This window comes from Lepus europaeus, chromosome 4 (assembly GCF_033115175.1).
Source record: "Lepus europaeus isolate LE1 chromosome 4, mLepTim1.pri, whole genome shotgun sequence".
NCBI classification, from domain to species: domain Eukaryota; kingdom Metazoa; phylum Chordata; class Mammalia; order Lagomorpha; family Leporidae; genus Lepus; species Lepus europaeus.
The window spans coordinates 69,506,953-69,519,679 of record NC_084830.1 but is presented as its reverse complement, the minus strand read 5'-3'; the positions used below and the strand labels follow the sequence as shown (position 1 = coordinate 69,519,679).

The window sequence follows — 12,727 nt, the reverse complement described above, 5'->3', positions numbered from 1 at the left end:
AATAGTATACCCGGATGTTGACAGGAATGATCCACTGAAGGGGAAATTGATGGCACAGAAGACATGGGGCAGTAGGGGTGGGGGAGGGGAGGGTAAACAAAACTGGAGGAATGACCCTCAACCAGTGAAATGGGTTGGCCTCTATAGGTAGTTCTTTCATAATTCAGAAAGGAAGGGGCTGGCACTGTGGCTCAGCAGATTAAGCCACTGCTTGCAATGCCAGAATCCCATATCGGTGCCAATTCGAGTCCCAGCTGCTCCACTTCTGATCCAGCTTCCTGATAATGTGCCTGGGAAGGCAGTAGATGATGGTCGGAGTGGTTAGGCCCCTGCTACCTGTGTGGAAGACTCAGACACTGCAGCCATTTGGGGAGTGAACCAGTGGATGAAAGATCTTTCTCTATCTTACCCTGTCTTACCAACTCTCTGTGTTACTCTGCCTTTCAAATAAAGAAAGAAATTAAGGGGGAAAAAAAAAAGGAAGGTAGAGTTCAGAGCTGGGGCTAGCATTTGGCTAAGCAAGAACTTCTAACCAAGAGAGGAAAGAATACTGAGGATACCAACGTGTAAATCATATGGAATTTAAGCTGGGTATGAACCTATGTGAGGGCTGGAGAAAGTGAGGAATAGTAACAGGGAGGTATAATCAATGGATCTGTGGTACAGAAGCACTGTGAAAGTCAAACTGTTACAGTGAGTGATCTGAAAGTTAGGGGGTAAGTGTCAGAGAGATGAATACTTCAACTCATAAAGTGTCTTGCAATCATCAGTAATGAGAAGGTCAAGAATGTGGTTACAGGAATGAGTGGCTAAAGGAGAATGGCTAAACAAGACCACTGGAGACATTCAAGGAACTGAAAACCCGACACGCTGAAATAATCACCTATTTAGATGCTAAAATCACCAAAATTAAAACGTGAGGAATCTGAGAGATGAAAGTGAGCTGAGAAAGGTGACAGAATCAGCCAGAGGTCAACAAAGACCACCACAAGGGGCTATGGGGAGTTAGTGTGATGACAGGAGATTCAAAGCTGGAGGCTCATCTCAAGGAGCAACGTTTAGAAATGTCAAAGAAGAGAAGACAAAGACATACACTATGGGAACCAGGAAACACAAAAGAGTAAAATATCTCTAAATGAGCCCAGTCTAGCACCAAAGTAATGACAACACGAATCATTTTACAGTAACACAGTAACGATTACAACCAGAGACCCAGTGGAAGATCAGAGGGTTTCACAAACATCTGACAGACAGGATGTGTGAGGCAAGTGATCAAAAATGAACAAAGGCAAAACGACATCACGAACCGGGCAAAGGCAGAGAAATGTGAAAAGAACATGAAACATTCGGAAAAATGCAAACAGTTGATCACCATTAAAAGCAGAATGGGTGTGAAATAAAGTCAGGATGTATGTAGGCCAAGACCACAACTATTTTCTCTGACAGTGCAAGAGAGTATAAACAAATTAAATCATTTCCCACAAACCCTTCATAAATGCCTCTAATAGGGAACAAACTTGAGTTTCATCTTGTTTTCCTTACATTGAGAAAAGTGCTAAGAGAGATTTAAATTACTCAGTAGCCAACTGCTTTTTGAAGATTAACCAACTCTTAAAAAATCAATTCCTTCCATATTACATACCAAAAAAACTATGACTACTACCATAATTTCCAATATCTATGACTTAAAATGTATCAGGGAAAAATACGCATAACTGAGACTTTAAACAGACAAAAGAGTTAAAACACAAATGTACTGATTTCATTGTAACATGTATATATGTAAACACAGGTGTATACAGCTCTATGTAAATATAACTGGTCACTCTGCAAACTTCCCTCACTGCAAGAGCCCCAAGAAGAATGCCTGGACACCTCAGAGGCTGGAAAATGGAAGACAAGAAGCTCCATTCCAGCCATCTCCTGAGAGTAATAATGATAATCAGGCCTTTGCTGCTCATCGCTTGGATAGCCAAGTCACTGGGGACAAGTGTTCAGAGAACACTCTAAGATTTCAATCCTGAGATTAGATTTAATGGCTCAGCATGTGTTCTGCTGTGAGAAAGGGAGAAAGAGAGCTCTTATCTGTTGATTTTCCCTAAATGTCTGCAGTGGCTGGGGCTGAGCCAGGATGAAGCCCAATAATTCAATGTAGATATTCCAAATGTGGGGCTGGAGCTCAACTACTTCAGCCATCATCACTGCCTTCAAGGGCTCACCCACCTTGGTGAACAGCCAGAATGCAGAGCTGGACATTAAGCCCAGAGCTAATATGTTGAGGAGAAATGTGCTATTACAGATGTGGATGCAGACTTCACCCAGGAGAAACAGCAGGTCCTAGACAATGCTCAGAGGACCCTGTTCAGGGTATGTGACATTGGAAATCTACAGTGGCCTGCTGCCCTTGGTTCTACTTTCCATTACTGTAAGTAAGATACTGTCATCATACTGGGGTAGCAGGGGAAGCCACCCCCTGCAATGTCAGCATCCCATATGGGCACCAGTTCAAGTCCTGGCTGCTCCATCCAGCTCATTGCTGGTGTGCCTAGGAAGACAGTGGAAGATGTCTCAGGCGCTTGGGCCCAGAACGCATGTCAGAGACCTAGATGAGGCTCCTGGCTTCTGGCATTAGTCTGGCCTAGTCCCAGCTGTAGTGATATTTAGGGTATAAACCAGCAGATGAAAGATCTCCTTCTCTCTGTCTCTCCCTCTCTCTCTGGAACTCTGTATTTCAAATAAATATATCTTTAAAAACATTTTTGAGTAAAATGTTAATTTCAGCTGAGAAAAAAAATAAAATGAATATAAATTAATTTTCTACTTAAAAGAACATTACAAGTGAAGGCACAGATAACAATACTGGTATATACAACTTCTATAAATGATGAATCTTAGAATTAAACATGACACTGGAAAAAACGTCTTAACAGGTAACTACTGCAATATTTGCTGTTTCCACTTCTACTTTAGCAGAAAGAGCACTGCAATTGGGAGTTAAAGAGCATATATTTGAGTGCTGGCACTGGCACTTACAAACTGTTAAGTAAGCCATTTAACTTCACTGTGCCTGCATTTCTTAATTTACAAAGTAGAAATTAAATACCCACAACTCACGTTGTTTTGTTAAAGTTTTGTTAGCATATTATATCTGAAAGAGATTTATAAATCATAATAAGAAACAAATTGTTTACAGATTTCAAAATGTTAATATAGAAATAAAAGCCTTCAGGCCATCCCACCCCCATTCCAAAACAGAAAGCACAATTCACACCTGAGATGATAAGTGACAGTTTGATAAGTATGTCTCACCACCTCTCTTCATAACCTTACCTTCGAATGAGCAGGCCCGCTTTCATTCAGAAGTTTATACTGGGGTTGGACTCTATTGAAACGGGCTAACTCATTTACCAGACACATTGGAGTTTTCTCTTTGGGGTTTGCCATTTTATCTTGGAGAGAAGCTGTAAATAAAAAGGCTGTAAAGTTTTTGTGAAGAATGACTTTAAAAATGGAAGAAAAACTAGTTTTGACTTTTTTAGATGACGTCAGATTGTATATTTGGATTAAATTATTTTCATGATTTTTTTAAAAATTCAAATCATCTAGTATCTTTCATTACATGCAACAGAAACATGTATCACATTTTAAACAATAAATTAAGGTACCTTTTTTCCTAATTATTAAAGTTGCTCTTTATACATTCAGACAACATCCTTAAGATTTAAAATAAGATTATAATTTTAATTTATCTTAAAATTTTCCTTTCCCCTAAAAATTTTACCATAAACACATAAATCTCTTAATTCTTATTACTATAAAACTAAATTCTATCTATCTTTTTTATTCTTTCATCTCAACAGTTTTCATTCTCACTGTGATGTGGCATGTTAACAGAAAAAGCTGTAAACTTGAGAGCCAAATTCTAAGAACTAGCTCCTCCAAAACTAGTTTTTGGTAACTCTGAGCAAATTAAAATTCTTTTACTTTTCACTTTGTTAGAAAAATGTAACTGAACAAATGCCCCCACCTAATACCCAGAAATGGAATTGAGATTTTCCATGTTTGTGTTTATTCTTATTTTAAAAACAAACTAACAAAAAACAATACTTGTATTACATACCACTTAGGTTTCCTTTATCTCTTTCATAGACTACCACTACATGAACTTAGAACATATACCTCTCAAGGATATTTTTAAAATATTTTATGTATATAAGAAATATGTAATATTCATGAAAAATACAGATTTGGTATGTGGGGTTTTTTCACATAAAGAATATTATAATAAACATCATTTTCACAATTTACTTTCACTCTTCATTATGTTTTTAAGATTTTAACTTCTATCCAACTGATGCACCACTTCTAACTGCTACAGAATTTTCATCATGGTATCACAACAGGTTTTTTTTTATAACACTCATCTATTGAGGCATTTCCACTGTTTGCAATCCTTCACCCTCAAAAGTAAAAACCTGAAGCCAAACAGCTCTCAAAATGACCAAATTATCTTCCTCAGGGACTGTAAGAATTACCATGTCTTCTCAAGCTTAAAAGCATATAATGTGGTCAGGTATTTTATTTGATAATTTGACACCTTACAAACAGTTTTGCACTAATGTTTTGGGGGTATTTTCCCTTGAATATTATTTAATTTACATTTATATATTATTAGTGAGGATCATCTTCCTTTAAGTTAAGGATCATTTGGGTGTACACTGTGAACTGCTTCTGTCCTTTTTTTAAGTGGATAGTCTATGCATCTTGATTATCAATCTTTTCTTTTATGCTGTATTCTCTTTATGTCAAGAAATCCTTGTGGGGACTGGCACTGTGGTATAGGCTAAGACTCCACCTAAGGTGCAGCATCCCATATGGGTGCCAGTTCATGCCCCCAGCTGCTCCTCTTCTGATTCAGCTCTGTTATGGCCTGGAAAAGCAGCAGAAGATGGCCGAGGTCCTTGGGGCCCTGCACCCACATGGAAGACCCGGAAGAAGCTCCTGGCTCCTGGCTTCGGTTAGGCTCAGCTCTGGCTATTATGGCCATTTGGGGAGTGAACCAGCAGATGGAAGACCTTTCTGTCTGTCTTTTGTAACACCGTCTCTCAAATTAAAAAAAAAAAAAAAAATCTTTAAGGAACTATATTTTAAAAAAAAGAAATCCTTGCAAAAACTCCAGGTCTTAGTGATTTAACTGAACTTACTAAGACTTATATTTTCTGTAAAATGAGAATAAGAAATCTGCCCTACTTAACTCACAAGGTTGAGGGGTTAAGATTTAAAAATGAATGGCAGACGGGGCCGGTGCTATGGCACAGCAGGTTAAAGCCCTGGCCTGAAGCACCAGCATCCCATATGGGTGCCAGTTCTAGTCCCAGCTGCTCCTCTTCTGATCCAGCTCTCTGCTATGACCTGGGAAAGCAGTAGAGGATGGCCCAAGTCCTTGGGCCCCTGCACCTGCATGGGAGACCTGGAAGAAGCTCCTGGCTCCTGGCTTCGGATCGGTGCAGCTCTAGCCATTGCAGCCGTCTGAGGAGTGAACCAGAGGATGGAAGACCTACCTCTCTCTCTCTCTTCTCTCTCTCTCTCTCTCTCTGCCTCTCTTCTGTGTAACTGACTTTTGAGTAAATAAATAAATCTTTAAAAAAATGAATGATATAACATTAACCTATTGTTGCAACACCACATAGAAGGCTGGTTCAAATCCTGGCTTCTTGGTTTCCAACCCAGCTTCCTGCTAATGTGCCTGGGAAGGCAGCACATGATGACCCAAGGACTTGGGTTCCTGCCATCCACCCAAATGAAGTTCTGGGTTCCTGGCTTTGGCCTAGTCCAGCACCAGCTATTGTGGGCTTTTGGTGAGTGACCCAGCAGATGGAAGATCTCTTCCTCTCTCCCTGTCTCTCCCTCTGCCACTATTGTTCTTTCAAACAAATTAATAAATATTTTTAAAAATAAAATGAATGGGATGGTTTTCTAAACTATATTGCAAATACAAGATATTACAACTTCAGAATATATTCCTAGTACTCCATTAAATTATTTTATATTTTTCCTTCATCTCCATTGTAGGCACATTTAACAGCTTTTTAATTGTTTTGTGTGTCCCATTAACCAGTGCCAAAAATATTTTAAAATGTAAGCACATAACATGCAAGTAGGTTACTTCCTACCCAGTTAAATTATAGTCACAATACATGGAGAATATATAAAATGAATGGAAACAGTTGGTTCTAGGAATGTCACCTACAAACATTATATGGCAAGGTTAAACTTCTAAATAATAATCTTAACAGGCACAATAATTTGGTACAAGGACTTGATCATGAAAGAAAACTACATAAATGCCTGATAGGGTATAAATAAAGAGAATTTAAGCAATCAATTGTAGGACCACGATATGCAACGATTTAGTCTACAATTAAACCAATAGAAGTGGCTTGCAAACTACACCAAAATAAACAAAAAAGTAGTAATTATTACTTTTGGAGACAGTATGAGTAAATTGAAAGGGGCTTACTTATTCCACTGTGTATCATTTAAATAAGTACTCTATGAAATGTCCCACTCAAATCATAAAGTCAGTCTCTATAAAAAAAATACAAGATGAACTTAGGCTATAATATATTTTGATTCATGTATAACATGACATTAAATGGTGCAACAAATAACACAGCTAATTAAATACCAAAAAGTAAAAGCAGAATGAGAACTCACCTAAAATGAGAAAATATCAAACCTGGTAAAAATTAGAAAATTGTGCATAACACTGAAATAGCAGTTACACAATTACTGTGCAACTTTCCAAATTCAGTGATGCTACATATTCAGCTGTTATGATGCAAAAAATGTTAAGAACATAACAATGTGCAAAGTTTATGGTAAGAAAATGTTTAATAGCACAGGTTTTAAGTATATTAACAAGTTTAAGTAGAATGCTTCTAATTACGTGAAGCTTGCTCAGTTAAAAACTCTCATCTAAATCCTTTATAAGAAAGCACTAACTAATAACCTGGTTTAAAACAGATGATCCACCAATTTTGACTTCCTGCTTCATAAAAGTAACATGAATCCAATAACATATTTTAATGTGTGACTGAAGTTTTGGTTTGATAGATACGCAAGAGCCCATTTTAATAAAGCTTCATAATTGAAAAGCTATGGGAGGGGGAATCCATAAGCTGTACACTGGAAATTTATATTCATTAAATAAATGTTAAAAAAAAAGAAAAAAAAAAGAAATCCAAACATTTAAAGTTGATGAATTAGAAAATAGTCATAATTGACTATTATACTATATATATATATATACTATAATATACTATAATATATACTATTAGCTACCTGAGAGAACCCAGTGATATAGCAATAATTTTAAAATTCTATCAAAATTTGGATGAAATATATTAAATGATACAACCTGATCTATTAAAAACTTATTAACACAAAAACTTATAAGCTTAATTTAACATATAAGTTTAATTTATATGTAATGTTTTAGAAAAGTCAACAGTGCAGATTAGCAATGTGAAAACAAATTATACTTAATACTTCTCCTATGTCTGTTAGGAAATATTCTACTTTCATTGATGTGAAATTTGTTTACTTACAACTTCTTACAACTCTGATAAGAAACACTGGTAAAAATACTTAATAATAAAAATAGTATCTGCATATCCAACCAAAATCTATATTCTATTTCTTTAATATATTCTATTTTTGCATATTTACAAAATGTCCTGGACTCTCTAGGACTTGAATCAATCAACTGTACCAAAATACTGTAGCTCAGTTTTCAATAAACAGGCAAAATCTCTGATTCCAAAGGAACCCACAATCTGATAAAAGAAACAGATACACACAACAGACAAATACAGTAAATCACAATATGGTTAAATGACACAATAAGGCTGTTACAGGGAATTTTTAGGGAATGGGAATCAGAAAAGCAGGTTTTAGTAAGTAGTGATTAGATTATGTAAGCAAAGTAAGATTTCACCAAGGTAAGAAGTGAAGGCAAGAGAAAAATCCAAGCAAAGATGCAGAAGAAAGCACATAAAACACTACATCCTGCAGAATGCAAATGACCATTAGCAGCAGAATACAGGCTACATAGGAAGAAACAGAAGAAACTTTGAGACTAAAATTCACTAATACACCAAAGTTTCCTAAACCACAACTTGATATTTTTTAAATTTTTAAAATATTTTTATAGTAGGTATATTCCAGCTGTGGCTATTGCTAGTGAAGTGACAAAACAAACTACATTCCTGGTCCCAGAAATGACTCAGTCTACATCTTCTTTCCTGAATCATCGTTCTCTATTTATTCTCTGCTAGTGAAGGGAACTCATCCTAATCCCCAAGCAAAAGAAAAAAAGTCAAAAGGGATTTTCTTTTTATAGTTTCTTGCCTCTTCGGAAAATGTGACAATCTTTCCACATCAGTAACTAAAACAGAACATCTAAGTTCGAGTTAGACCTTAATCTAAGGCTGTCTAAGCAAAATCACCACTCAACTACTCAGGCACTGAACTATTCTATTAAAACTGTATATCTATTAGGAAGAAACTTAAATTTCTATCTTACATAAACACAAAAATAAATGCAAAACGTTTAACATGCAAAGTGTTACAATTCCATAAAAACTCAAGACAACTTGGTTAAATATCTGTCATGATCCGGTAACATAAAAGGCCACTCAAGGTATGAAACCTAGAAACCATAGAGAAAAACTGACAGTTCACAACACAAATGTTTAACTTTTATAATGAAAAAATACATGATAAATGCCACTAAATGGCAGTATGGCAGTCTATAAGCTGGAGGAGAAATTCTTGTAACACATAAAGATAATTCTATCTATAAGATATGAATATAAACCTTTTTTTAAAAGACTTATTTTTAGGGACTGGCACTGTGGTGCAGCAGGTTAAAACCCTGTGCTGCAGCACCGGCACCCAATATGGGCACCAGTTCTGTCTTTCAAATAAATCTCTTAGAAAAAAGATTTATTTTTATTTTACTTGAAAAGCAGAGTTACAGAGAAAGAGGGAGAGACAGAGAGAAAGAAATCTTCTATCTGCTGGTTCATTCCCCAAATAGCCCCAACAGCTGGAGCAGGGCCAGGACGAAACCAGGAGCCAGGAGCTTCTTCCAGGTCTCCCCCTCGGGTGCAGGGTCCCAAGCACTTCAGCCATTCTCCACTGCCTTCCCAGGCACATTAACACAGAGCTGGATCTGAAGTGGAGCAGCCAAGACTCTATCCGGCACCCATATGGAATTGCCAGCATTGCCGGCAGCAACTTTACCTGCTACGCCACAGCGCTAGCCCCTAAATCTCTCTCTTAAAACTAAAATAAAAATTGTCAAATGTACACACCATGAATTCACAAAACTACTGAATAAATTTATCTGTTAAAAATACTGAAAAAAAAAAACATTCAAATTCCAGTGAAAAACAGGTGTCCACTATTAGACTGATAAAGATTTTTTTAAGTGATTGTGTAAGTTTCACAAGGATGGGTGGAAATCGATACAAATTCAATTGGTATAAAAGTATATTAGTACAAATTTCTTGGTGAGGAACACTGAAGTTTCAACTATACCTGTCTTTATAAAAACAATTCCACATCTAGGTATTCCTACTAAAATAAAACTCACTTAAGATATATGCAATTATAATCTATAATAGCAATAACTATAAACAAGCTTGATATTTATCCATTAATAACTGACAAATGTGACTAAATTACATAGTTTGAAAGATAAAGGGGTACTGATTTGAGTACCTTAAGTACTAATTTGAGAAAACATTGCAAAATGTTGAATGGAAAAAATTTACAGTAGCTTAGAGTCTGATGTTATTTTTATCATCTTTACTCAAACATGTACATGCATTAAAGGGAAAACAGGACTGAGGAAATTCATAGTTTCTACTTTAAAGAACTGTATTGTTTTGCTTTCTTACAATGAATATTTGTAATAGTTCCACTTAAAAATTATGCTACAAAAGAAGTCAATGGATGATACTATGAAAGTCTTAAACTCTAATTGCTATTGTACTTTTTGAAGTCTTCATACTCCCACCATGGTTGTTAAAAACAGAAGATACTCAGGATCTGATTCAAAGCAGGTCATAAATGTCAGGCCTACAGTCTCCAAGTTTTCCAATGAAGCCACCTTGAGAGTTAAATACTGCGAGACATGGTGTGTCCTCAACATTTAGAACTCCTATACTCAGTCTTCCTACCTTTAGCCATTCTAATAAGTGTAATTTGATTTCCCCTAATGAATAACGATGATGAGCATCTTCTCATTTATATACTAATATGTCATCTGTATATCTCCTGAACTGAAGTTTATATCCAAATATTTACCCTTTTTTAATCAGACTCCTTTCATATTGTTCAAGAGTTCTTTACATATTCTAGCTAGAAGTCATAGATCAAGTACATACTTGGCAAAGGTTCTCTCCCAATTCGTGGCTTCCCCTTTCATTTTCTTATCAATGTCTTTGAAAATAGGTAATTTTAATAAATTCTAATTTATTAATTTTTGATCTTGTGCCTTAAAAATCATCACCTAACTGAAGTTTCAAAAATGTTCCATGTTTTCATAGTTCTGGGTTTTACATTAAAGTTCACGAGACATTTGTAATTAGTCTTCATATATGATGCAAGGTATGGATCCAACCTCATTTTTCAAATACTGATATCCAACTGTTACAACACCATTTGTAGGAAAGGTTATATTTCTTTTACTGCCTTATCTTTACAACGTTGTCAAAAACTCAGTTACCAGGGTGGATGTTTGGCACAGCAGTTAAGATATGACTTGCTGGGGGCCTGGCGCTGTGGCGTAGTAGGTTGGGCCTCTGTCTGGGGTGCTGGCATCCCATATGGGCACCGGTTCAAGTCCTGGCTACTCCATTTTTGATCCATCTCTCTGCCAGTGGCCTAGGAAAGCAGCAGATGACAGCCCAAGTGCTTGGGCCCCTGCATACAGGTGGGAAACCCAGAGGAAGCTCCTGGCTCCTGGCTTCGGATTGGCCCAGCTCTGGCCACTGCAGCCATTTGGAGTGGACCAGCAGATGGAAGACCTGTATGTCAACCCCATTCTCTTTAACTGTAATTCTGTCTCTTGAGTAAATAAATAAATCTTAAAAATAAAAAAAAATAGGGACTTGGTATGGATTCCTGCACCCCATACTGGAGTGCCTGGGTTCAAGTCCCAGTTCTGCTTCCAATCCCAGCTTCCTGCCATTATACAACTGGGGAGGCTGCAGATGATAATTCAAGAACTTAGGTCTTTGCTACTTACATGGGAGACTGGACTGAGGTCCAGGAGCCTGACTTGAGCTTGGTCCAGCCCTGGCTGTTGTTGGCAATCAGTGAGTGAACCAGAGGATGAAATATCTCTACTTATTATTTCTGTCTGTCTGTCTGTCTCTCTCTCTCTCTCTCTCCCTGTTCCTATCTCTATTTCTTTCAAATAAATAAAATATTTTTTAAAAAGATGCTACTTAGAATACCTGCAACCCCACATGGGATTGGCTGGACTCCAGGTCCTGGCTCCACTTCCAATTCCAGCTTCCTGCAATGCACATCATAGGAGGCAACAGGTGATGGCTCAAGTACTGGGGTCCCTTCCACCCACTAAGCCTGAGTTCCCAGCTCCAGGCTCTGTTTGACCCAGTCCTAGCTATTCTGGGCATTTGGGAGTGTGGACCAATAGGTGGAAGATGTCTCTATGACTGTGTCTATATGTATGTCTGTCTCTCAAATGAAAATAAACTTACATACATTTTAAAAACTCAGTTATCAGAGCCGGCACTCTGGCATAGCAGGTAAAGCCGCCGCCTGCCGTGCTGGCTTCCCGTATGGGCACCAGTTCGAGTCTCGGCTACCCTTGCACCTACACGTGAGATCCGAAGAAGCTGCTGGCTTCGGATCGGCTCAGTTCCAGACTTTGCGACCATCCAGGGAGTGAACCATCGGATAGAAGACCGACCAACCGACCGACCTCTCTCTGCTTCTGCCTCTGCCTCTCTATAACTCTGCCTTTCAAATAAATAAATCTTTAAAAAAATAAATAAAACTCAGCTATCTACTATAACTGGGTTTGTTTCTGTACTATCCACTGTATGCATTGACGGATTTGTCTATCTTAATGTCAATATTATTTTTAGTATAGTTTTGCAATAATTCTTTAAGTTAGGTAGCACTGGCCCCCCTGCATTGTTCCTTTTCAATTATTCTGCCTACTTCAAGTTCTTGAAACTCTATATGAATTTCAGAATGATTTGGTGCATTTCTATAAAAAAGACTGCAAATATTGTAGTATAATTCTAATGTGTAAATTAATTTGGAGAAAAATCACCATTGTAATAAAGTTGTTTTCAACCCATGAGTAAGATATATGAGGAGACTTCAAAAACTTCATGGAAAATAGAATTCAAAGGATAAAAATAAGAGCTACAAACTTTATTTCTTGGGGCCAGGACTGCTGCATAGCAGGTAAAGTCACTGTCTGCAACATTGGCATTTCATACCAGCACCAGTTCGTATCCTAGCTGTTCCACTTCTGATACGGCTTCCTGCTGATGGCCTGGGAAAAGCAGTGGAAGATGGCCCAAAGGTTTGGGCCCCTGCCACCCATGTAGGAGACCCAGATGAAGCTTTTGGCTCCTGGCTTTGGCCTGGCCCAGAACTGGCTATTACAGTCATT

At 37.4% G+C, this 12,727-nt stretch overlaps 1 protein-coding gene across 10 annotated transcripts in view; it reads right to left on the bottom strand.

Moving 5' to 3' along the window:
- Positions 1-12,727, bottom strand: part of STAU2 (staufen double-stranded RNA binding protein 2) — a 360,539-nt gene that overhangs the window by 298,898 nt on the left and 48,914 nt on the right. For 3 of the 10 annotated variants that reach the window (XM_062188348.1, XM_062188355.1, XM_062188349.1), the window contains exons 3-4: positions 6,521-6,588; positions 3,331-3,476 (exon numbers count right to left, since the gene is read on the bottom strand). The exons of 2 other annotated variants lie outside the window; for them this stretch is intronic. In XM_062188348.1, the coding sequence (XP_062044332.1) occupies positions 3,331-3,476; positions 6,521-6,539 (165 nt within the window). In that variant the 5' untranslated portion in view covers positions 6,540-6,588. The remainder of the gene's footprint in view (positions 1-3,330; positions 3,477-6,520; positions 6,589-12,727) is intronic. 5 more of the 10 variants (XM_062188350.1, XM_062188351.1, XM_062188352.1 and 2 more) reach the window with 3 other exon arrangements.